Consider the following 23,179-nt stretch of genomic DNA (forward strand, 5'->3'; position numbering starts at 1 on the left):
TAGCTCAAATTTGAACTAAAGCCACGACACTCTTTTTGGAACGGACAGAGTAATATATTAGCTAAAATATTATTCCTTTGGTTTAGAAGAATTTCATAGGAATTTTAAAGGATAGGATTCTTATAGGATTTTTTTCTTTTAGAGCCCTTTGGTTCATAGGAATGGATTCCTATTCTTACATAAGATTGGTTCCTATCCTTCACATTTCATAAGAAAATAAAAAAGAATCTAGACTCAATGAAAAAATTCATTTGGTGTCAATCAAATGACATCTTGTTTCCTATTCTTACTCATAGGATTTGAGATACATGTCATCTCATTTCCTACAAGATTCTTATTCCTATGATAATCCTATCCTATGAACCAAAAGAGTCCACGTATATTACTACAAACGAAAATGGTTCTGTGCTCCTAATAGTTAATTTACCTAACTAGTACTACTATTTTCTTTTGTTCGAGCATACAGTATAATAGTATATGAACAAAGTATGTAACAAACATTTCAGCAAAGCAACGAATGGGATTTTCTTTGCCGAGCTTATGCCATTATCTGTCCACTCTATGGTAATTTTTTGTAAACTCATCCTCTATTTTCTTTCTACAAATGACTACGATCTACGAAACATCCAGATAAGAGTTGCTTCACCAGCCAATCCCACAAGGAAAAGACTACTGAACAACAAGCATACAACACAAACGAACGAAAGAATGGCTGAATTATTATTTAGGTACTAATAAAGGGCCGGAGACCATCGCCATCCATATCTATCTACCATTCAAGACGGCAAGGCCTTCTTCTTCAATGCCTCTATATCCACTGGCCACTGCATTGCATTCCTCTCTCCTCTTCTTCCTCAACCCGATGATGCCTTGGGGCGCAATGCTGCTCCGACGACGATGGTCGCATTGCAGTTGGGGTGGATGAACCAAGTGTTGCTGCAATGCCTATCGTTCACGTTTCTGAGAACTCCCCGAATATATTGAGGCATCCGTCCCAGCGTCCTTCGTCCCTTGCTTCCCAGTACCCACCTTTGTAATGATATGCCCCGTCCTCTGCGTCCTGCTCGAACCATCGAGGCTTCCAACCATTGTCTTGAAGTTTAGTCGACTGTGACGAAAATAGATATAGTGAAACTGCGTGGCAAGTGATTTATACTAGCTAGTACCAACTTTCTCAGACAGACAGCAAGCGAGGGAGGAAGAGATCATACCATTCTTTGCCGCCGTTCCAACCTCAACTTCTCTGTATTTGCCTTCTCATACTCACCGTTCTCTAAATGCCGCTGGTCTGGTCTTAGCCGTGAATCAGTAGGGGGGAGTTTCTCCTTTACCATGGTCAAAAAATTACGTTATTTAGGTCTTCACAGAATATTATGGATTATGGAGTATTTACGCACATAGATTACAACCACGCCAATACCTGAAGCTCTGGGGTCAGCTCATTCAATGTGATCGCAAAAGAAGATAGATTGTAACGAGTTGGGTTGGGAGAAGGCTTGTTCTTTTCCCAAAGTAGGGAGGCACCTTGCAATTGATCGGCGCTCTTGACCTTGGAAGTATCTAAATTTGTATAGTACATACTTTCGTCCCATTTTCCTATTAAAAATGGAGCCTTCTTTCCATCATTGTCCTCCACGAAGCCTTGTACCTTAGGAAATTAAGGTGTATGCAAGGAATGAACAGGGATCCACCAGAAACAGTTACACATTCACAAATTCAAATAGGGGAAAACTGTTTACAATAGCATTCAGGCTAAACAGCATGGCTGTAATGTGTAATACCCCTACTTTAATATGTAAGCACCCCATTACAAGCTGTCGGATCATCATGAGAATGAAATAGTTTCATCGTATCTACACACATTTGGTCAATTAATAATTCTAGCAAAATTGATTCTAGAGTTCAGGGCAGGGGTCTGTAACCTTGCATTGAAAGTTTGGACGGGATATTTACACGACCTATTCCTTAAATAAAGTGATACAGGAACGTGCTTTGCTCATTAAATCCATGAAAACTACGCATTAACTATCCATATGTCTGCATCGTAGTCCAAGTAAATATGCTACACTAGGCCACGTACGGTATGACTAACACAGATTGGTCAGAAACTCAGGAGGTACTGTGCTCAGAGGAATACAAGGTGCTAATCACATCTCTCACGATAAAATATGAGATGACCTGTAAAAATAGGAGGCAAAGAAAAACATACTAGGTGAGGATTGCGGTCAAGCAGCGATGGCTCTTTGAACTTGAGTTTACATGAATACTGCCGATTCCCCTTTATGTGCATAATTCCATGATGGTTGCAGTACAGCTTCCCAAGAATGAGGTTATTAATAGTTGTTGTCACCTGAAAACGCATCAGCATGTGACAGGCAGAATTCAGTTTTGAATATAGTTCCAATCCGTGAGTGTCCCGTCTTATCATGCCACCCACCTTACTCCACTTGAAGATTTCACCGTCATCAAATTCCACTGTCAAAACGCCAACAGGATCAACTTGAATTGACTGCCCCCAGAACTTGGATTTTACATTGCTGTCGCCCCAGAATTTCCAGCCCTTGCCTTCAGAGTGGCAGGCAATCAGCATTGGATGATGACTAACCTATCCATGCAAATGATGAACAGCAACATGCTGCAATTAAAAGCCTCGCAAGCACAGTTTCAGACTATTAAGATACCAATGTTCAGTTCCCAAATTAACAAAAGAGGCTATTAAACAGAAGAAATTGCATGATTTTGGACACAAATATACTCCAACAGCTTTTGACTAAACAGACTAAGTAAAACAGAGTTTTTTGCATAAGTAGAAGAAAGAATACTAACTGACCTTCTCGGCAAAAAAGCGGATCCTTCTATCAGGAAAATTAGCTTCATAAGTCTCTCCTAACAATGGATTGAATGGTTTGCAAGGTCTCGCGACAGATGAAGCATAGCCAGAGATCGCAAAAGCAGCTACTTTCAGGATTCTCATGAGGCTATTCCCCTAAATCAAATGCAATAGATACATGAGTAAAATTTGTAATAACACTTCACAACCTCAGCACATGGAAATTTCAAATCAGAAGAAAACTACTCCCTCTGTAAACTAATATAAGAGTGTTTAGATCACTACTTTAGTGATCTAAACGCTCTTATATTAGTTTACGGAGGGAGTACCAGATAAAAAATACAATATGTACAAAGACAAATATCCACTGATCTGTGTTACTAGATAAACTGCCCCATTCGTAATAAATTTGTGGCAGAACTCAATCAACGTTAACACTATTCCGTAATCAATGTTAACTCCCATGTGGCCACAAACAAGAAAAGCAACTGGTGACTACTGTTACTGCTCCGAAAACACTCATCATAAAACAGTTGAATATCCTAGAAATTCAAGACCATAAACGTATTAGTGATCTTACCACTTTTCCATATTCATAGGCTTGATCCAGAAGGTAGGAATATTCGAAATCTTCAAAGCACTTTTGGAGGGATGAAAGTGGCTCATTGAAGTAAACTGGAAGGCATACTCGTGTCAAATCCTTGCCAACACTATCTTTAATAATGGACCAAAGGCTGATTCCTTTCTCTTTCTCAGTAGGTTCTGGTAGTTTACTCCGTCGTTTGATTTCAGGTAGCATGTTGTTAGAATCTTGAATTTGGATATCCACAGCTTCTTGGCCACCTGGATTATCTATGTTAGTAGCACTGTGTACACCACAATCTGTGGAATCTGACATTGTTGAAGATCTGCTGTTTGATTCTATGAAGTAGTCTGCAGCATCAAAGAATGTAGAGTCCTCTTCACAAGTCAATTCACCACCATCTTGCTTCTCAAATTCATCAGATTCTGTTGTGCTATATTCTGGGCAAAAAACAAATCACTGGATCATTAGAAAAGCTAATGCAAGAGCATGGGATAACTCAGGCATGCTGATTATAGGCGATAGTGTAGTAAACTTGCAACAGCTTCCGGAAAAATAAAACTTGCAGCAGTTTCCATTAAAAATAACTTGCAACAGTTTCTTTACTTTCTTTAGGAAATAAGGCAGCACATCCAAATAATTCAGACAACTAAATGAGAAAGGTTAAAAAAGCATCCAACAGAGACAGTTGAAAGAAGGACGCAAGCACCACATAAGTAGATGCATGCAGCTAACACAGTGCAGTAATTTGATTAGTATGTGTTAAGAAATCATACCACTGAAATTTCCATGCCGGGAACTAGAAAATTCATTTTTTGTCAACGCCCCCTGTATTATATTTCCATCTTTACCTTCCTGCACAAATAGGCGTGTAATACACTATGTAAAATTCCTGCAGGAAAAAAGAGCAGAGTAACCTTTCAAGGAGAGTAACCTTTGCAAAGTTAAGTAAAAGGTTCCATATGAGATTTACTGATAAGCAAAAACATATGACCAATAAGCATATGATGTAGCTCCACTATTTAGGTTCAGGCATTAGCAGTTCCTGCTACCTATCAATTCCATATAAGCATTTTCTCTTAGAATTGCATGGCCTCAAAAGAAACACACGCAGCCATTCTTACCTCGAAATGGTGTCTGCTAGATCCGAACAAGCTTAGATGATCGTCATAGCGTAGCTTCAGTTGCTTTCTGTAGCTTGAAAACTCCGAAAGCATAATCTGTTCGCAGTCCTGTATAAGACTCTCGTTTAAACCATCCTGGTGCATCCGATTTCGAAGCCTTGCAGTGGAAACTGAAACATCACTCTGCACAAAAGTTATTCTTCCACTGAGTGACCTGAGCGAATAAACACTCCTCGCCAAGATCAAGGCCTCGATCCAAGCGACACGGTCATCTTTCGAATCTGTTTTCAAATGAAGTGTCTTTGTGGGAGAAAATATGTAGAATCTCCTGTCGTCGGACTTGCTCTCACGAAATGCGGACACCTAGAGACATGAGAACAAATTAGCACCACCATGTTACTCACAGGGAAACGTTGCACATGGAAATGAAGAGAACCTCCTGATACGAGACGCTACTTGTCAAGGCCAAAGATGGAGCATATACAAAGGCTGGAATCTATCGAACTAATAGATGAGGGCTTCGATGTTTATTCCGTTAACAACCAAGAGGCAGACAAAGTAGAGGACAAAAAGCAGACACAAGAAAAATGACTTGGTATTCCAAGAGAAATCATGTGATTCGGTTCCCTCCCTCTACCTTCAGCTTCAATTAAAGGGTAAAGGAAGGCAAGCAAAGGAGCATCTAACAGTCAACAAGAAAATATTTGGGGATGAGAGGGGGTGAGGGGGATCGAGAAAATAGGAGAACCTAGCAAACGACCTATGCAGCCCTTGAAGGTCCACGAGGTCCCCCTAATTCAATCCAAGTTGCACACAGGTCCCCCGTTTTAGTCCCTCTACCTCTCTATGTGACCACTTAATTTCAACTGTACATCCTTGAATTCCTGGGACCCATGTCCAATTGTATTGAAAAGACCCGGTGCTAGCCAGTACTTCTACTACTGCGGGTGCAGCGGCAGCAGCAGCAGCTAGTAAAAGGGGCTCGTGGAAAAGCAACCTCAGGACCAGTACAAGCCAATAATGCAAAATTCAAAATTGCAACAAGAAATTCCCTGAGCATATACTCCCACCTCTTCCCTCAGATTGTTCGACTTGATGATACAATTAAAGATTAACCATGTCACTATTGGACCACTTCTGCCATGAAAGTAATAAGACAGGGACTAGCGGCTAAAGATCATTGTCTTTGCAGCGGTAGCAACTAGCAAATGACATCATTATCAGAAGCTGCAACACACAAACCTTAGAAATTTGACCAAATCTGTGGAAAGTACAAGGGCTCCATGTCCATAGATGTGCCTGTGGCTGCGTGATAGAGAAAGCTAGCTATGGTCTCTTTTTTTGGGGAGATTACACTTGAGGGGGAGAAAAATAGCAAGGCCTTTTTGTTCACTTGTGGTTAAGCTAGATAGGGCTAAATTTGGACAAGAATTTGCGGGTGGCACTGGACCACGGAAATGGTGACTGGTTAATATAAAATCCAACCTGTTGATAATGAGCAATTGGTATAAAACTTAAAATGTCCATCCAAATCACGAACAAACCACAGATCGGTTAGAAACCTGCGTCGAAACACAAAGACTTTTCAAGCATTTTGATTGATTCCCTGATCACCTCTATTAAGCACCGACGAGAAAAAACATCGGAAATTTCAAAGAGACAGGACATGAGATGAATAGTTTGGTACGACGATGCACCGCCGGCAAAATGACAAGGCATATCACGTCACTTCGATCCAGCGCAATGACGCGCTCTCCCACCAACCATTTCATCATAAACAAGGCGAAAGCGCGTTCACCGATGCAAGAACTGGGAAGGGATTAACTAATAAACCTCGGGGAATCTGAGCATTTGATCCAGGGGCGCAATGCAATGTGCCAAACGAATCACTGGATCGAGGGATCAGCGCAAGAAAGTTCAGAAGAAGAAAAAATCGCATGGAGTAAGAGACGGGGTTGAAACGATCGATCAGAAATGTGGAGGAAATCTGAAGAGGAAATGAAACAGAATCTGCCCCCAGCCCCACCACGAGGCGGGTGCACACGGACGCCACAAGGCGACGAGGAGAGGAGAGAAGGCAACCACCGACCTTGAGGCAGACGACTCCGACGGGCTTCTCCGGGCAGCGCCCCCCGGCGATCCTCGCGGACGCGCCGCCGATCAGCCTGACCTCCCCGTCGTCAGCGATCCGTCCCGCCGCCTCCCCGCCCCCCGCGTCGGCCCGAATCTTGGAGTAGGAGAGCACCCCGTCGCGGAGCGAGAACCAGCGCTCCCGCCACCCGCGGCCGTAGTTGGTCCACTTGTGCAGCACGCCGGCCACCGCTACCGACCCCGGCACCGGCGTAGCGGTGGCCGCGGCGGGCTCCGGTGCCGGCGTGGGCGACGCTTCGGGATGCGGCGGCGCGGAGGAGAGGCAGCAGAGCGCGTGGTGGTGGTGGTGGTGGTGGTGGCTGCTGCTGTGCGTCATCGTCGTCGGCTCGACGACGGCGAGGGGAGAGAGGGGGGGACGGGACGCGACGCGACGCTTAATTTAGGAGCGGTTGGATGCTATTTATGTGTGGGTCACTCTGTCTCGGTGGGTGCTGTGCTCTCCTCTTCCTCTTGCTCTTTCTTAATTACTTATTGAAATACTTAATATAAGATCGTTTAAATAACTAATATAATAATACAAACGATCTTATTTTTTTTTCTTTGTAAAAGGAAAAAGGAGTACTTATTACTCCCTCTGTAAACTAATATAAAAATATTTATAGAATACTAATGTAGTGATTTAAACGTTTTTATATTAGTTTACGAAAAGAGTACTAATTTATCGTTTTTTTTACTATAACTATATTCTATATCCCCTGAAAGGTCTCTTTGATACAAAGAATCCTTCCTAAGTTGTTTGTCGTTTGATTCATAGGATTCAAACTATAGAAAAAAATTAATGGAATCATTTGTACTGAAAAATCTAACATGGGCTCCAATCTCTTAAAAAAGCCTTTCTTTCATGTGATACAATCAAACAAACAAAAATTCCATGGGATTCATTCTTGTATATTTTTTACTCATGTGTTTTTTTACAATTTAGTGACTCAAAAAGGCATCTACACTGAATAATCACATGGATTATGCCCCTCCCCCCCCCCCCCTTCTATGAGGTGACTAATTAAGTAAAACATGTCACCCTGCAGCGTTGTACAAAACACTCTTGAGCTAAGGAATGCATCTTCATGTTTGTAGTTCTATATTAATCTAAAAAAAGAAAAAAAATTCCATAAGGCATGGCCATGTCATGCTTCTTCTCTTTTCTTCTCTTGCCACATGGGATTTTTGAGGACACACGGAGAGCAAGAGGATATAGTTTGTTCCATATAAAAAGAGCTCACTGGGATTAAGAGAAGCAAGATGTGGCAATAGACCAGTAGTAATACATACATGAACAAGCAAATTTGCGAAAACAAAAATAGTACCGCCAAGTCACAACTATGACAAAAGTACTTTCTTCACCTCTCGCTTCCCATTGTTGGAAGTAATAAGACTTTTTAAGCTTCTTCAACTCACTTCTTGTTAAAAATCCGGCGAAATGAATTATCCAATGTCTCACTGCCCTAAGCAGGAAGTATTGCTTAGTTAAGCCTACATAGGATTACATTCTTATATGAAAGAATAACATCTGATAAGTTGGTTGTCATATGCAAACTAACTAAAAGGGCCAGGAACTGATTTAAGGTGCGTTTCTTCTTGAAAAGTCATGGGATCAAACCTGCTTACTATTATGAATTTTCAAAATGAGACGCACATGAGAGAGAGAGACAGAGAGAGAGAGAGAGAGAGAGAGTAGGGTGGGAAGCAAGAAGGACATAGATCCTGCTTATTGCACTAGATGCAAGGGGGCATGCACAGGATGTCATAGGGATCAGAAGTGCTTCACGTGCCATGACTAGATTTAGCGGGTCTCCATGCACACTTGCTTCAGTTGGGTTTATAAAGCGGACACGATTTTTAGGTCTTCAATTTGACCAGGGAAATATGTATAATGTTTTGTAAAAAACATATCTATTTTAGTTTCATCGTCAAATAAAGTTTCTAACCATATAATTTTTGTGTCATATTATACATGTTTTATTAGTGAAATCGAAGACCTAAAGACCTATGCCCGACTTGTAAACCCAAGTAAAGGAAGTAGTTAAAATGTACCGCTAGGATTATAACACATATTTAGGTAGTCAAATCGATGACCTAGAACTACTCGCACGCCCTATACACCCAAACGAATGAAGTGCAGTGGTAACCATGGTGATGAGTGTACCATGCGAGCCCCGGCAAACTCAAGAGCTTCCACGGTGAATACTAATAAGTTGTTTAAAAATGATAGTACTTAAACATGTCTAATACGTCAATAAAAACACAAATCTTCCTAGTAATTATAGAAACATGCATAAACGGAAATCAAATGTTCATGTTCACTCAAAGTCCGAGCAAACTCGAGAGCTCCCCATCTCAAACCCTTTGGCAATGAACACTAAAATTGTAAGGCGCCATTGTCTAATAGTTCTACCAAATACATAAATGTAGGGCAAATGTCCATGTTCTACATATTAACATTTTGGGGGGAAGCAATCACAACAGGAAAAGTTTTTCTTTTTTACTTTGGCATCCAATCTTTGCACGTGAAGACTAACCAATACCTTTTGTACTCGACCTTGAAATGCATAAATTTTCTAATATGCAAATTGAAATGAAAGGAGAAGAACTATTGTGAAACATCATCATTTTATATAGAGTACCATGACTGTCGAAGCAACAAAACGTACCAATCACTTTCCAAATGGTGGTTTGCTTAGAAAAAAAAATCTTTTCACAAATTTTAATTTGGTCACGGGGTGGCACGTGTGCATGTCTGTGTATGCCTTGCTTTGCCGGCATGGGTGACCAACCAGCTAACCAGTCATTGACAGGATGGAACGATGAGCGTGTCGCTGTAAATTTTTGCATCCTAAGAGCATGGTTAATACTATAGCTAGTTATTTGCTATATGTTTTTGTCATATCATATATAGTCAATCTTATAGCGAACATATATAGTCGTTAACTGCAAATAGATATCATTTTATTAATATATGATGCACCTCAAAATCTCATAAAGTGTACAGCCGCTTATTAATTTACTATCCACTTCTCTTCTCTCTCTTACAGCTCAACAAAAATATACTACTCCCTCCTATCTATATCAATTGTCGTTGATTTAGTATCGTACTAAATCAGCTACAAGTATGATGGGTTGAAGGGAGTATTTAAATCCTTATAACCCGCTTATATCACCTTAAGGCAAGTATAATGCGGTGACGTAGGCGGGCTGCAAGACTTAAAATAGTATATTTGTGTTGAGTTTTTTTTTGCGGGGATATTTGTGTTGAGTTGGAAGAGAGAGGAAGCGGGCTACTAACTAACAGCCAACTGTAGCACGTGATCATAGACACTTTGTGAGAGAAGAAGGTGGGTCATGTATCAATAAAGTAGTAGTTATTTACATCTAACTATTATACTTGTCGGCTATAAGCTTGATTATAGATAACGTGTCAACATCATATAGCCAGCTGATCGAAGGGTGCATTTAAATCTTTATAGTCCATTTATATCACCTTATTATACTTGCTCTAGTAAATTAAGGAATAGTACACAGTCGGGTAGCTTTACATGGTTGTATTTTCAACACTGAAGCATCAAAGCCATATGATGAACGCTATTTGTAATAAGGCCAAGGAGGCGGAGGACGAACATGAAAGGATTTATTTGTCAAATAATTCCATCCAAGACTGAAATGCGAGTTTCATATAATGTTCAGCTCATGATGCTACTCCCTCCTTCCATCTATATAGGGCCTAATGCGTTTTTCGAGACTAACTTTGACCAAATGTTAGAGCAATGATATATGACATGCAACTTACACAAAGCACATCATCAAATTCATATGTGAAAGGAGATTTCAATGATATAATTTTCACATTATGCATGTCATGTACTGTTAATCTTGTCAATAATCAAAGGCGGTCTTGAAAAACGCATTATGCCCTATATAGACGGAAGGAGGGAGTACATATCATTCTATAATCCCGTTAGTCAAACACTATTTTAAAGTTTGACAAAATCAGTATAAGAATGTATCAAGATGTACAATATCGGATAGATAACATAAATAACATTGTGAAATGCTCCTAAAATACCTTTTTACGTAGAGTAAAAAACTCACACAGAGAGAGGGGAGGTGATGTGATGCTTAGGTGGTGTTTGGTTCTCTAGTCCTAGTCCCTTCCTAGAGGTTATTAAATGACCATGTTGCCTCTAGTATATAGAAAAATAATAATCAAACAACATCATAGGGTGGCGGGCCAATGGGTGCATGAAGGGGCATTGTTAAAAAAGTCCCAAAAAGACTCTCCTTGAGAGTCTTCTTCATTTAGTCTCAAATGTCTAGTTTAGTCCCTAAAAAGTCCCTTCCGTTTGGTAAAAAAGTCTCTAAAAGAGACTTTTTCTAGTCCCTACACAAAAAGTTTCTGAAAACAAACACCCTCTTAGTTTTAAGTTTTAATAGCTGCTCTGAGATCTGGTCACTGTATGAGATGAGTTAATTAATTAGAGGACGGTAGGGAGATTAATTAAGTATACTAGTAGCATGGATCCGGTGAAGCCGGAATTAAGTAGGCTTGGCCCACGTGTCATGAACAGCACACTCTCCAACTCAAAAAGAAAAAAAAATTGCACAGCATACTGGATCCTCCTAGTATGGAGTTGTTGATCGAGTTGAGAGATACCCGTTTGTTTCCAGTTCACGTAATCTACATCTAGACTAGGAGACCCTAGCCTAGACGGAACTTTCCACAGTTCATGGTAATTTCAGTGCTAGTTTTACCTTTTTGAGTTGGTCAGTCGTATGTATACCGATGAGGAGTACGCATGCGTTGGAAGCAAGGATTATGTATGTGGATATGATGTTCCCTCCGCCCGCGTGCAGGAACATGTTCCCTGCTACTGTATCACTATGTACATCACTCGATTACTAGTACTGGAGACTCGAAACTCACGCTTTTCCGGTGAGCATACATAAATACTGGACTGTCCATAAATACTAGTGTGCAGAGACGGAGCTAGGATTTCTCAAAGCTTGGGGCTAAAACTAACTGACTAAAAATAACGTCAAATAGCATGCACACTAACATGTGCTAGAAGTATGCCACAAATTCACATTAAAGATGAAATGTAAATTCCTTATTACCATGAGAGAAAATTTGATAAAACAAATAATTTAACAAAGTGCATTTTACAAACATTGTTTGGTACCAAATTGATGAAGACTTGCTTAATTCTAGGCAATTGTTTCTTCACCAGCAATAGTAGAAAGACCTGAAACTGCAAACATAAAATCGAGTATTTAAAATTAAGACACTGGACATATACTAAAATCAATTGTTCGTATGATATTTTGTAAAAAAAAATACCATTGTCACGAAGTGCACGAGGTAGTAGCCCCTTTTGTTTCCTCATTTTTTGGTAGCACTGTATAATCTTAATATCATCAATGCTTGCAAATACATCACGCTCGATATAGCACGCCAAACGATGATTCATCCATTCATCTTTCATCTTATTCCGCAACTCAGTTTTGACAATGCTCATAGCTGAGAAAGCTCTTCCTACGTTTGCTGTAGTGACAAGCAGAATCAAGGATTTTGAACAATATTTCCTCTTCAATTGTTCGAATCCTCTTCATCTTGGATTTTGAACAATATTTCCTGTTAACAAATAACAATGAAATAAAAGTGATTAAAGTAATACAATTGAATGTCACAAACTCATTGACTTCGGCAAATAGAAAGAAAACTAGGGAAAATTAGATGACAGATACAATAAACTGAAGATTACCTGTCATGTCTTGCTGTCTAGCCGATTCTGAAGATGAAAAGGAAGAGGAGTCGACGAGGCAATGATCCGTGCTCTGAGCGGCGAGCGCCAGCCGCCTGGGCGCAAGTACAGACGCGGGACGCCGATCTGTCCCGTGGGAAACGGCGGCGCTGAGGCGGCGCAGCTGTGAACGGAGACATTTTTTGATCAATTGGGCGAAAGATGAGGCGAAACACTGGACGATTGATTCCTTAGAAATCGAGTAAATTGCAGAAAACCACTAGTTTGAAGGTTAGGTTTGCGAAAAACACTACAATACATTTTTTTGCAGAAAACACCATGTCTACGGTAATCTTTTTGCAAATAACACTGATTGGCGGATTTGACTTGTTTAAGCGTGTTTATGACAGGTGGGTCCATTTTTTGCTTACGTGGCATAACGTTTCGTGCTAGATGGGTTTTATTCTAAATTTACAAACTAGTTCCTAGAATTTACATAGACACCCCTGAATTGAAAAACAAAAACGCAATTAGCCCCCCACATGCGAGCCCGATGTGGATCTCACGACGACTAGGGTGAGCGCCGCTGCACGCGCAAGTCGTCCCCTCGGCTGCTCGCCGGTGTTGCCGATTCTCACCGTCGCTACCAACTGCTGCTCCTCCCCGGCTTCTCTGTGGTGCTGCTGCTCCCCTCACCGCAACCAATCGAGCTGGTTCTCGCCGCTGCCCTGTGAGCTGCTCGCCGCGTCGTGATATTCTGCAGAGGAAGCCGAGGTCGGGAGCAGCACGGGCGCTTGGAGCGGCTGGAGGCTCCGGGCAGGCTCGGGCATTAGGAAGACGTAGGCGTGGCGGCACGACCTCGGCAGTCTCCCGAGTTTCTCTCTCTCCCTCCCTCGAACCAGCAGAGCAGCATGCAGGAGCGCCGCCGCCCATCGCCATGGCCCTGAGCTCCACGAAATTCGTCGCAAGTAACCAGCTCTCGCGTCGGATCCAGCAAGAATCGAGCCGCAACCCCCTCTGCATCTCGGATTCCTGCTCCTCTGTCATGAGCGACGGCCACGTGCACCGGTGGGACCTGGATGAGGTAGGCGACCCCGGCGATGCAGTCGTCCTGGAGTGCGCGCACGGCGTCCTCGGCGCGTGGCGGAAGGGCGCTCCTCAGCCGGGGGCGGGACGGGCGGCGTCCTCTGCTTTCCCCTCGGTGCGGCAACGGCGACAGCGTCCTTGGCGCGTGGTGGAAGGCCGCCCCTCGGCCGGGGGCGGGACGGGCGGCGTCCTCTGCTCGGCTGCGGGTGTGAGTGCGAGGCGTAGTTGGGGGCTGGGCGGCACAGGAAAGAAAGGTTGGGGGTGTTTTTGATTTAAACTCAGCTAACACCGTTTCCAGCAAACCGTCATGCCATGTCAGCGAAAAGCGGGAGCCATCTGTCATAAACATGCTTAAACGAGCCAAATCCACCGATGAGTGTTTTTTGCAAAAAGATTACCATAGGCATGATGTTTTCTGCAAAAAAATGTATTGTAGTATTTTTCACAAACCTAACCTTTAAACTGGTGGTTTTGTGCAATTTACTTTTAGAAATCGCTACTAACCAAACCAACTGTGGTGGTCTCGAGTCGTGGCATAGGACATCTCCATTGGGCTGGGAAGTGGGAACTTACATGGGCTGAACATGGGGCTGTGCTTGCACGCCTGGGGCTGGGCCTTGTATGTATTGTATATAAATATAAAAAAGAAACTAATGAATGTATGCCTACTAGATGGGCCAAGCCTGGGGCTATAGCCCTAGTTGCCCCAGGCCCAATTCCGCCCTTGCTAGTGTGTGCCCGTGTATACCCAACTCTGATTTACTCCTTCCGTTCCGTTTTATTCACACTCCCTCTGTTCACGCATATCAATTCGATGTCCAGGCTCATCTGCACCTGATGAACAGTAATTTTAAAAAAATCCTGAATAATTTTAAAAAATGAATTTTTTTAGGTGGAAGATGTTCCAATGCGTGATGTCCATTCCAAATTCCAACTTGTTCGGACACCTGAGCAGCTCATGGTAAAAAAGATAAAATCGATCAAAACATTGCGTGAACAGTAAACCTTCTTATAGTCACTAAATTACTCTTTTTTGCTGAGAGCTACTGAAATGTCCAAACTCCACGAAATTTTGCTCGGACTTCACGCACATGAACATCTAGCATCACAAAAGAAATTAGATTTTTTTTGAATTTTTTTTACTATTTTAAACAAATTTACTGTTCACCTCTGGCTTTTTCGAGGCTAACTTTGACCACATGTTAGAGCAATAATATATGACATGCAAGTTACAGAAAGCATACCGTCAAATTCAAATCATACGTGAAAATAGTTTCCAATGATATAATTTTCACATTATACATCTCATATACTATTACTTATCAATAGTCCAAAACAGTCTTGAAAAACGTATTAGACCTATATATATGGATGGAGGGAGTTGTTGACACCCAATTTTGACATGGCCAAAAACTTAATTAAGATGACCTCAAATGGAGAAGTGGTCTACATGAAAGGTTTCCGTATTATCGACATGAACATCTTCTAAGTTTGGGCCATCGCTATCCGATTTCATCTCGAGGGACGAAACTATACCCGAAGTACTCAGATTTTGTATTCAGAGTATTATTCGGCCAATTAAGCCTCCAAGATGGCCTCGTATGAAAAATCTTCATGAACAAATTGTCTTCGCCTCGTCGAAACGGTCAATTTTGATATACAAATCGTTCCAATCCGAGTTCATATGCAAAAGTTACAGCCATCCGAATACAACTCTATCACGAGCCAAAACTGGCGCGCCCCACCAGACACCCTGTCTGATAGACACCCTGCGTGATGGGTAACGCGAATAATAGCCTGTTTTGCACGAGTGATTTGTCTCTTAAGATGACTTCCGACCAAAAAACATTCAACATGAAAGTTGTTCGTCTCGTCAAAACGGTCAAGATTGCTTTTGGGCTCGTTTCCATCGAAGATCGTTTACCACCTCAAAAATTACCCGCAAGGTCCAGCCAGCTTAAACCGAACAGTTTTGGAAAGTTCAGACAAAATCAATCCGAATTTGACTAGGGTTTTGGACGTGAATCCAAGCCTTTTCCTTGCACGGGAAGTCCAGCCGCCTCTTATATACCTAAGGGCGACGGCCGATTGAACAACACACAATTGATCAAATTATCTATCACTTTTTATCTTTTATCTTTTCTCCTTAACCCTAATTCTTCTTCTTCCTTGTTCTTCGTTCGTTCTTCTTCATTGCAGAGCGGCGAACCTTGAGGCCCTAGGGGCGATCAGGCCGACCTAGGGCAACCCATAGCCGCCACGCGCCCTGACGGGGTCTCTCCCGGGTGTGTGGGGTTTCGGGTCGACAAAAGCGCCCGCCGGATTGTTTGCGTACCGCGCTTCCGGCCAGGTCTCCTTCGATGTGAGCTGCGGTGCATCACCCTCGGCGTTGGAGGTACACGGTGACGTGTTCGTGTGCGAACAGGAGTATAAGTTTTGCCTTAACTCAAACTTCATCGTGTTTAATTTACCCAACTCTGTGGGCGTACCCCTTCGTTCTCGTATACACGGGTACCAAGCTCTAGGGTTCCTCGTGCCTCCTGTCGGCGCCGCCGGTCTACCTCATATCTTGTGGTCTTAGGACCATGGAGGCGATGGATCCCGTCCCTTGCCAGCAGGAGAGCTCCATTTCTAGATAATGTTTGAAATTTTGTTAGGGTTTGTGTTCTACTTAGAGAGACGAGGCGACGACAGCTCTCTCAAGATGGAATAAGGTTCTCCCCGCCTAGCCCTCGTCCCAAAGGTGCTTCTAGGGTCGTTGGTGGGCATGTGGAGGTTCATCTCCTGTGGAACTCGCAGGATTCCGTCGACGTTTGTCTTTGGTGGGCCCACGTGGATCGGATCTTCATTCGTCTGTGTTTGTATGTCTACAGGCTGGATCCTTCCAATCTACATTTCTTTTCATCATCGGCGGTTTTTGTTTTGATGCGTTAGTCCTATGGGGCCTTGACACGATGACTTCTCGACTGCCTACTACAATAAGGTTCGCCTGCTCTGATGAGGGATGACGGCGGTGTGCCTTCGGCTCGCCCGAGTGCTTGTAGTCGTCTCTAGGTGGTCTACGGAATTGGATGTATTTTTTACTTCTGGTGTTCTTTGTACTACCTTAACACAGTTGATGAATAGGCTAGAAGTTTTTCTCACAAAAAGAACTTCATCATGTTTAATCAACATTATAGGGAAAAAAAATCAACATTCGCAATATAAAATTAATATCATTAGATGCGTCATAGAGTTAACTTTCATATTGTATATCTTTAGTATTGCAGATGTTGACATTTTTAACATAAATTTGGTCAAACTTTTTTATGGGTAATTTGGTCGAACTTTATGAAGTTTGACTTAACACAAATCTTATATGTGAAGTGAAAAGAAACAGGGTAGTAAGTAACATCTTCCTTTGGTACCTCCACCTTCATATCCCATCTAGTACATTCTATTCTACCATACCCATGATGAATGATAATACACCAAAGTTCCACTTCAACCTCATTTTCCAATATATATACCTATACTAAAAAGCATGGGTTTGTCTTTTCGATACGTCTCCAACATATCTATAATTTAACATATCTATAATTTATGAAGTATTCATGCCATCTTTATAATAATTTTATATGGTTTTGGTGCACTTTTGTATGATTTTTATGGAACTAATATATTAGCCTAGCGCCCAGTGTCAGTTGCTGTTTTTTTGCATGTTTTTGGTTTTCTAGAAAATCCACACCAAACGAAGTCCAAATGCCACAAAACTTTAAGGTGGTTTTTGATGGACCAAAAGAGATCCATGAAGTGCTGAAGGTGGACCAGAGGGTGGCCAGGGGAGCCAGGAGCCTGAGGGCGTGCCGCCTGAGCTCGTGGGGCCCTCGGGCAGCCCCCCTGACATGAGACTGACACCAAAAATTCCTATAAATACACACACCCCTAAAAAGAAACCTAGAACTCCCATGCTGCCGCCGAAAGTCTCTGTTTCAAAGCAATTTCATTTTGAAGCCTTTTCCGGTGCCATGTTGGAGGGGGAAATTTGTTGGGTTCTACACTAGGGTGCTTCGACTGCGAATTAAAATTTTCCTACGCACAGATCAACCAGGAACATGCTATGGGAGATGGATTATGGATCGTTACCACTAGACGCGCAATGTCGTGCAGCGGAAGTAGAGTCGGGGCAACGCGCTCCAGAGTCGTCTCCTCCTTGTCCGATCTACCTCAAACAGTCGGTCGTCGGATTCCACGTATTGGTACGCCAGAGCGGCACAGGCGCACCGCCTCTAACGGTATCCGTGCATGTAGGAGGAACACCGTGAGGCGGACTGTTAGGTCTGATCCCACAGTCGGCGACGAGTGGAGGTGGCTGTTCTCAAGACATGAAAAACCTAGTGACAACGTCGAAGCGATCAATCGAATGAGTGTGCCGCACCTCCACTATATATAGGTGTCCGTTGCGGGCTCAATACTTCGGCCTCGCACGGACCCTAAAGCCCGAGTTCGAGTAGGATCATGATACGTCTCCAATGTATCTATAATTTTTGATTGTTCCATGCTATATTATATTCTGTTTTGGACATTATTGGGCTTTATTATACACTTTTATATTATTTTTGGGACTAACCTATTAACTGGAGGCCTAGCCCAGAATTGCTATTTTTTTGCCTATTTTAGGGTTTCGCAGAAAAAGAATATCAAACGGAGTCCAAACGGAATGAAACATTCGGGAACGTGATTTTCGGAACGAACATGATCCAGAGGACTTGGACCCTATGTCAAGCAATCAACGAGGAAGGCACGAGGTAGGGGGCACGCCTACCCCTCCTAGGCGCGCCCTCCACCCTCGTGGTCCCCCTGTTGCTCCACCGACGTACTCCTTCCTCCTATATATACCTACGTACCCCCAAACTACCAGATACGGAGCCAAAACCCTAATTCCACCGCCGTAACTTTCTGTATCCACGAGATCCCATCTTGGGGCCTTTTCCGGAGCTCCGCCGGAGGGGGCATCGATCACGGAGGACTTCTACATCAACACCATAGCCCCTCCGATGAAGTGTGAGTAGTTTACTTCAGACCTACGGGTCCATAGTTATTAGCTAGATGACTTCTTCTCTCTTTTTGGATCTCAATACAAAGTTCTCCCCCTCTCTTGTGGAGATCTATTCGATGTAATCTTCTTTTGTGGTGTGTTTGTTGAGACCGATGAATTGTGGGTTTATGATCAAGTTTATCTATGAACAATATTTGAATTTTCTTTGAATTCTTTTATGTATGATTGGTTATCTTTGCAAATCTCTTCGAATTATCAGTTTGGTTTGGCCTACTAGATTGATCTTTCTTGCAATTGGAGAAGTGCTTAGCTTTGGGTCCAATCTTGCGGTGTCCTTTCCTAGTGACAGTAGGGGCAGCAAGGCACGTATTGTATTGTTGCCATCGAGGATAACGAGATGGGGTTTATATCATATTTCATGAGTTTATCCCTCTACATCATGTCATATTGCTTAAAGCGTTACTCTATTCTCTTGAACTTAATACTCTAGATGCATGCTGGATAGCGGTCGATGTGTGGAGTAATAGTAGTAGATGCAGGCAGGAGTCGGTCTACTTGTCTCAGACGTGATGCCTATATACATGATCATACCTAGATATTCTCATAACTATGCTCAATTCTATCAATTGCTCAACAGTAATTTGTTCACCCACCGTAAATACTTATGCTCTTGAGAGAAGCCACTAGTGAAACCTATGGCCCCTGGGTCTATCTTCCATCATATTAATCTTCCCATAATTAGTTATTTCCTTTGCTATTTATTTTACTTGCATCTTTTATTTCTCTTTATCATAAAAATACGAAAAATATTATCCTATCATATCTATTAGATCTCACTCTCGTAAGTGACCATGTAGGGATTGACAACCCCTTATCGCGTTGGTTGCGAGGATTTATTTGTTTGTGTAGGTGCGAGGGACTCATGCGCGGCCTCCTACTGGATTGATACCTTGGTTCTCAAAAACTGAGAAAAATACTTATGCTACTTTGCTGCATCACCCTTTCCTCTTCAAGGGAAAACCAACGCAGTGCTCAAGAGGTAACAAGAAGGATTTCTGGCGCCGTTGCCGGGGAGGTTCGCGCAAGACAAGTCAAGATTTGACTCCCGACAATGAGTCACTTGTGGCGCCGTTGCAAGTCAAGACATTCCAAGTACCCATCACAAACCCTTATCTCCCGCATTACATTATTTGCCATTTGCCTCTCGTTTTCCTCTCCCCCACTTCACCCTTGCCATTTATTCGCCCCCTCTCTCCATCCTCCATCTCTTTCTCTATTTGCCTGTTTTTGCACGTTTCTTGTTTGCTTGTGTGTTGGATTGCTTGCTTGTCATGATGGCTCAAGATAATACTAAATTGTGTGACTTCACCAATACCAACAACAATGATTTCCTTAGCACTCCGATTGCTCCTCTTACCGATACTGAATCTTGTTGAATCTTGTCATGAAAGATCAATTCGCCGGCCTTCCTAGTGAAGATGCCGCTACCCATCTGAATAGCTTCGTTGATTTATGTGATATGCAAAAGAAGAAAGATGTGAATAATGATATTGTTAAATTGAAGCTATTTCCTTTTTCGCTTAGAGATCGTGCTAAAGTTTGGTTTTCGTCTTTGCCTAAAAATAGTATTGATTCGTGGAATAAGTGCAAAGATGCTTTCATATCTAAGTATTTTCCTCCCACTAAGATCATCTCTCTTAGAAATGATATTATGAATTTTAAGCAACTTGATCATGAACATGTTGCACAAGCTTGGGAGAGGATGAAATTATGATACGTAATTGCCCTACACATGGCTTGAATTTGTGGATGATTTTATGCCGGATTGAATTTTGCTTCTAGAAATCTTTTAGATTCGGACGCGGGAGGCACTTTTATGGAAATCACTTTAGGATAAGCTACTAAAGTCCTATATAATATTATGGTTAATTATTCTCAATGGCACACTGAAAGATCTACTAATAAGAAAGTGCATGCGATAGAAGAAATTAATGTTTTGAGTGGAAAGATGGATGAAATTATGAAATTATTTGCTAATAAAAGTTTTTCTTTTGATCCTAATGATATGTCTTTGTCTACTTTTATTGAGAATAATAATGAATCTATGGATGTGAATTTAGTTGGTAGGAATAATTTTGGTAACAACGCGTATAGAGGAAACTTTAATCCTAGGCCGTATCCTAGTAATTCCTATAATAATTATGGTAATTCCTACAACAATTCTTATGGAAATTATAATAAGATGCCCTCTGATTTTGAATCTAATATTAAAGAATTTATTACTTCACAAAATAATTTCAATGCTTTGATTGAAGAAAAGTTGCTTAAGATTGATGAGTTGGCTAGGAACGTTGATAGAATTTCTCTTGATGTTGATTCTTTGAAACTTAGATATATTCCACCTAAGCATGATATCAATGAGTCTCTCGAATCCATGAGAATTTCCATTGATGAGTGCAAAGAAAGAACCGCTAGGATGCGTGCTAAGAAAGATTGCTTTATAAAAGCGTGTTCTTCTAGTTTCCATGATAATAAAGATGAAGATCTAAAAGTTATTGATGTCTCCCCTATTAAATATTTGTTTTGCAATATGAATCTTGATAATGATGGGACTGAATATGATCCACCTTTACCTAGACGGCGTTCCAAAAATTTAGAGTCTTTAGATCTTGATGCTAAAATTGTTAAAAGTGGGATTGAAGAAGTCAAAACTTTAAATATTAATGAACCCACTATTTTGGATTTCAAGGAATTTAATTATTAAAATTTCTCTTTGATAGATTGTATTTCCTTGTTGCAATCCGTGCTAAATTCTCCTCATGCTTATAGTCAAAATAAAGCTTTTACTAAACATATCGTTGATGCTATGATGCAATCTTATGAAGAAAAACTTGAGTTGGAAGTTTCTATCCCTAGAAAACTATATTATGAGTGGGAACCTACTATTAAAATCAAAATTAAAGATCATGAATGCTATGCTTTGTGTGATTTGGGTGCTAGTGTTTCCACGATTCCAAAGACTTTGTGTGATTTGCTAGGTTTCTGTGATTTTGATGATTTCTCTTTAAACTTGCACCTTGTGGATTCCACTATTAAGAAACCTATGGAAAGAATTAATGATGTTCTTATTGTTGCAAATAGGAATTATGTTCCCATAGATTTTATTGTTCTTGACATAGATTGCAATCCTTCATGTCCTATTATTCTTGGTAGACCTTTCCTTAGAACGATTGGTGCAATTATTGATATGAAGGAAGGGAATATTAGATTCCAATTTTCGTTAAGGAAAGGCATGGAACACTTCCCTAGAAATAAAATTAAACTACTTATGAATCTATTATGAGAGCCACTTATGGATTGCCTACCAAAGATGGCAATACCTAGATCTATCCTTGCTTTTATGCCTAGCTAGGGGCGTTAAACGATAGCGCTTGTTGGGAGGCAACCCAATTTTATTTTTATTCCTTGCTTTTTGCTCCTATTTAGTAATAAATAATTTATCTAGCCTCTGTTTTGGTTGTGTTATTTGTGTTTAATTAGTGTTTGTGCCAAGTAGAACCGTTGGGAAGACTTGGGGAAAGTCTTTTTAATCTTGCTGTAAAAAAACAAAAACTTTAGCGCTCACGAGAATTGCTGCCATTTTTATTTGGAAAGTGTTATTTAGTTGATTCTTTTTGAAGATGATTAATAGAATAAATTCCTCACGTCCAGCAATTTATTTTAGAATTTTTGGAGTTCCAGATCTTTCGTTAGCTACAGATTACTATAGACTTTTCTGTTTTTGACAGATTCAGTTTTTTCGTGTGTTGTTTGCTTATTTTGATGAATCTATGGCTAGTAAAATAGTTTATAAACCATAGAGAAGTTGGAATACAGTAGGTTTAACACCAATATAAATAAAGAATGAGTTCATTACAGTACCTTGAAGTGGTCTTTTGTTTTCTTTCGCTAACGGAGCTCACGAGATTTCCTACTTTAAGTTTTGTGTTGTGAAGTTTTCAAGTTTTGGGTAAAAGATTTGATGAATTATGGAACAAGGAGTGGAAAGAGTCCAAGCTTGTGGATGCCCATGGCACCCCAAGATAATCTAAGGACACCTAAAAGCCAAAGCTTGGGGATGCCCCGGAAGGCATCCCCTCTTTCGTCTACTTCCATCGGTAACTTTACTTAGAGCTATATTTTTATTTACCACAAGATATGTGTTTTGCTTGGAGCGTATTGTATTATTTGAGTATTTATTTGTTAGTTTTCCACAATCATACTTTCTGTACACACCTTTTGAGAGAGACACACATGATTCGAAAATTGTTAGAATACTCTATGTGCTTCACTTATATCTTTTGAGTTATATAGTTTTTGCTCTAGTGCTTCACTTATATCTTTTAGAGCACGTCGGTGGATTTGTTTTATAGAAACTATTGTTCTCTCATGCTTCACTTGGATTATTTTGAGAGTCCTACAAAACAACATGGTAATTTGCTTTAATTATGTTAGGCATTCAAAATTAATAAAATTTTCTTGTGAGTGTGTTGAATACTATGAGAAGTTTGATACTTGATAATTGTTTTGAGATATGGAGATGGTAATATTAGAGTCATGCTAGTCGAGTAGTTGTGAATTTGAGAAATACTTGTG

General features: G+C 41.1%; 1 protein-coding gene across 2 annotated transcripts; it reads right to left on the reverse strand.

Moving 5' to 3' along the window:
* Window positions 1-491: 491 nt before the first annotated feature.
* On the reverse strand, window positions 492-7,078 carry LOC125520017 (oxysterol-binding protein-related protein 2A). Of its 2 annotated transcripts, XM_048684799.2 has the most exons (10): window positions 6,627-7,075; window positions 4,538-4,900; window positions 4,190-4,268; window positions 3,411-3,853; window positions 2,831-2,986; window positions 2,438-2,605; window positions 2,210-2,350; window positions 1,421-1,648; window positions 1,212-1,325; window positions 492-1,108 (listed from the first exon to the last, which is right to left on the reverse strand). In XM_048684799.2, the coding sequence occupies exons 1-10, from the start codon at window positions 7,002-7,004 to the stop codon at window positions 953-955; spliced, it is 2,226 nt and encodes a 741-aa protein (XP_048540756.1). In that variant the 5' UTR covers window positions 7,005-7,075; the 3' UTR covers window positions 492-952. The 2 variants fall into 2 exon arrangements, with proteins under 2 accessions (XP_048540756.1, XP_087388681.1); XM_087532555.1 differs by having other exon boundaries at window positions 2,210-2,605; window positions 6,627-7,078.
* Window positions 7,079-23,179: the final 16,101 nt, after the last annotated feature.

This window comes from Triticum urartu, chromosome 7A, assembly GCF_056163025.1.
Source record: "Triticum urartu cultivar PI428250 chromosome 7A, HENAU_Tu73, whole genome shotgun sequence".
NCBI lineage: Eukaryota > Viridiplantae > Streptophyta > Magnoliopsida > Poales > Poaceae > Triticum > Triticum urartu.

What these genes read in the sequence shown, in the direction of transcription:
- LOC125520017 (XM_087532555.1), bottom strand. Translation starts at nt 7,004, where the DNA reads ATGACGCACAGCAGCAGCCACCACCACCACCACCACCACCACGCGCTC. An exon ending in CCGGCATGGAAATTTCAGTG is followed by an intron (nt 3,854 to 4,189) that starts GTATGATTTCTT and finishes TTTTTTGCCCAG; the next exon opens with AATATAGCACAACAGAATCT. An exon ending in TTGACCGCAATCCTCACCTA is followed by an intron (nt 1,649 to 2,209) that starts GTATGTTTTTCT and finishes TAATTTCCTAAG; the next exon opens with GTACAAGGCTTCGTGGAGGA.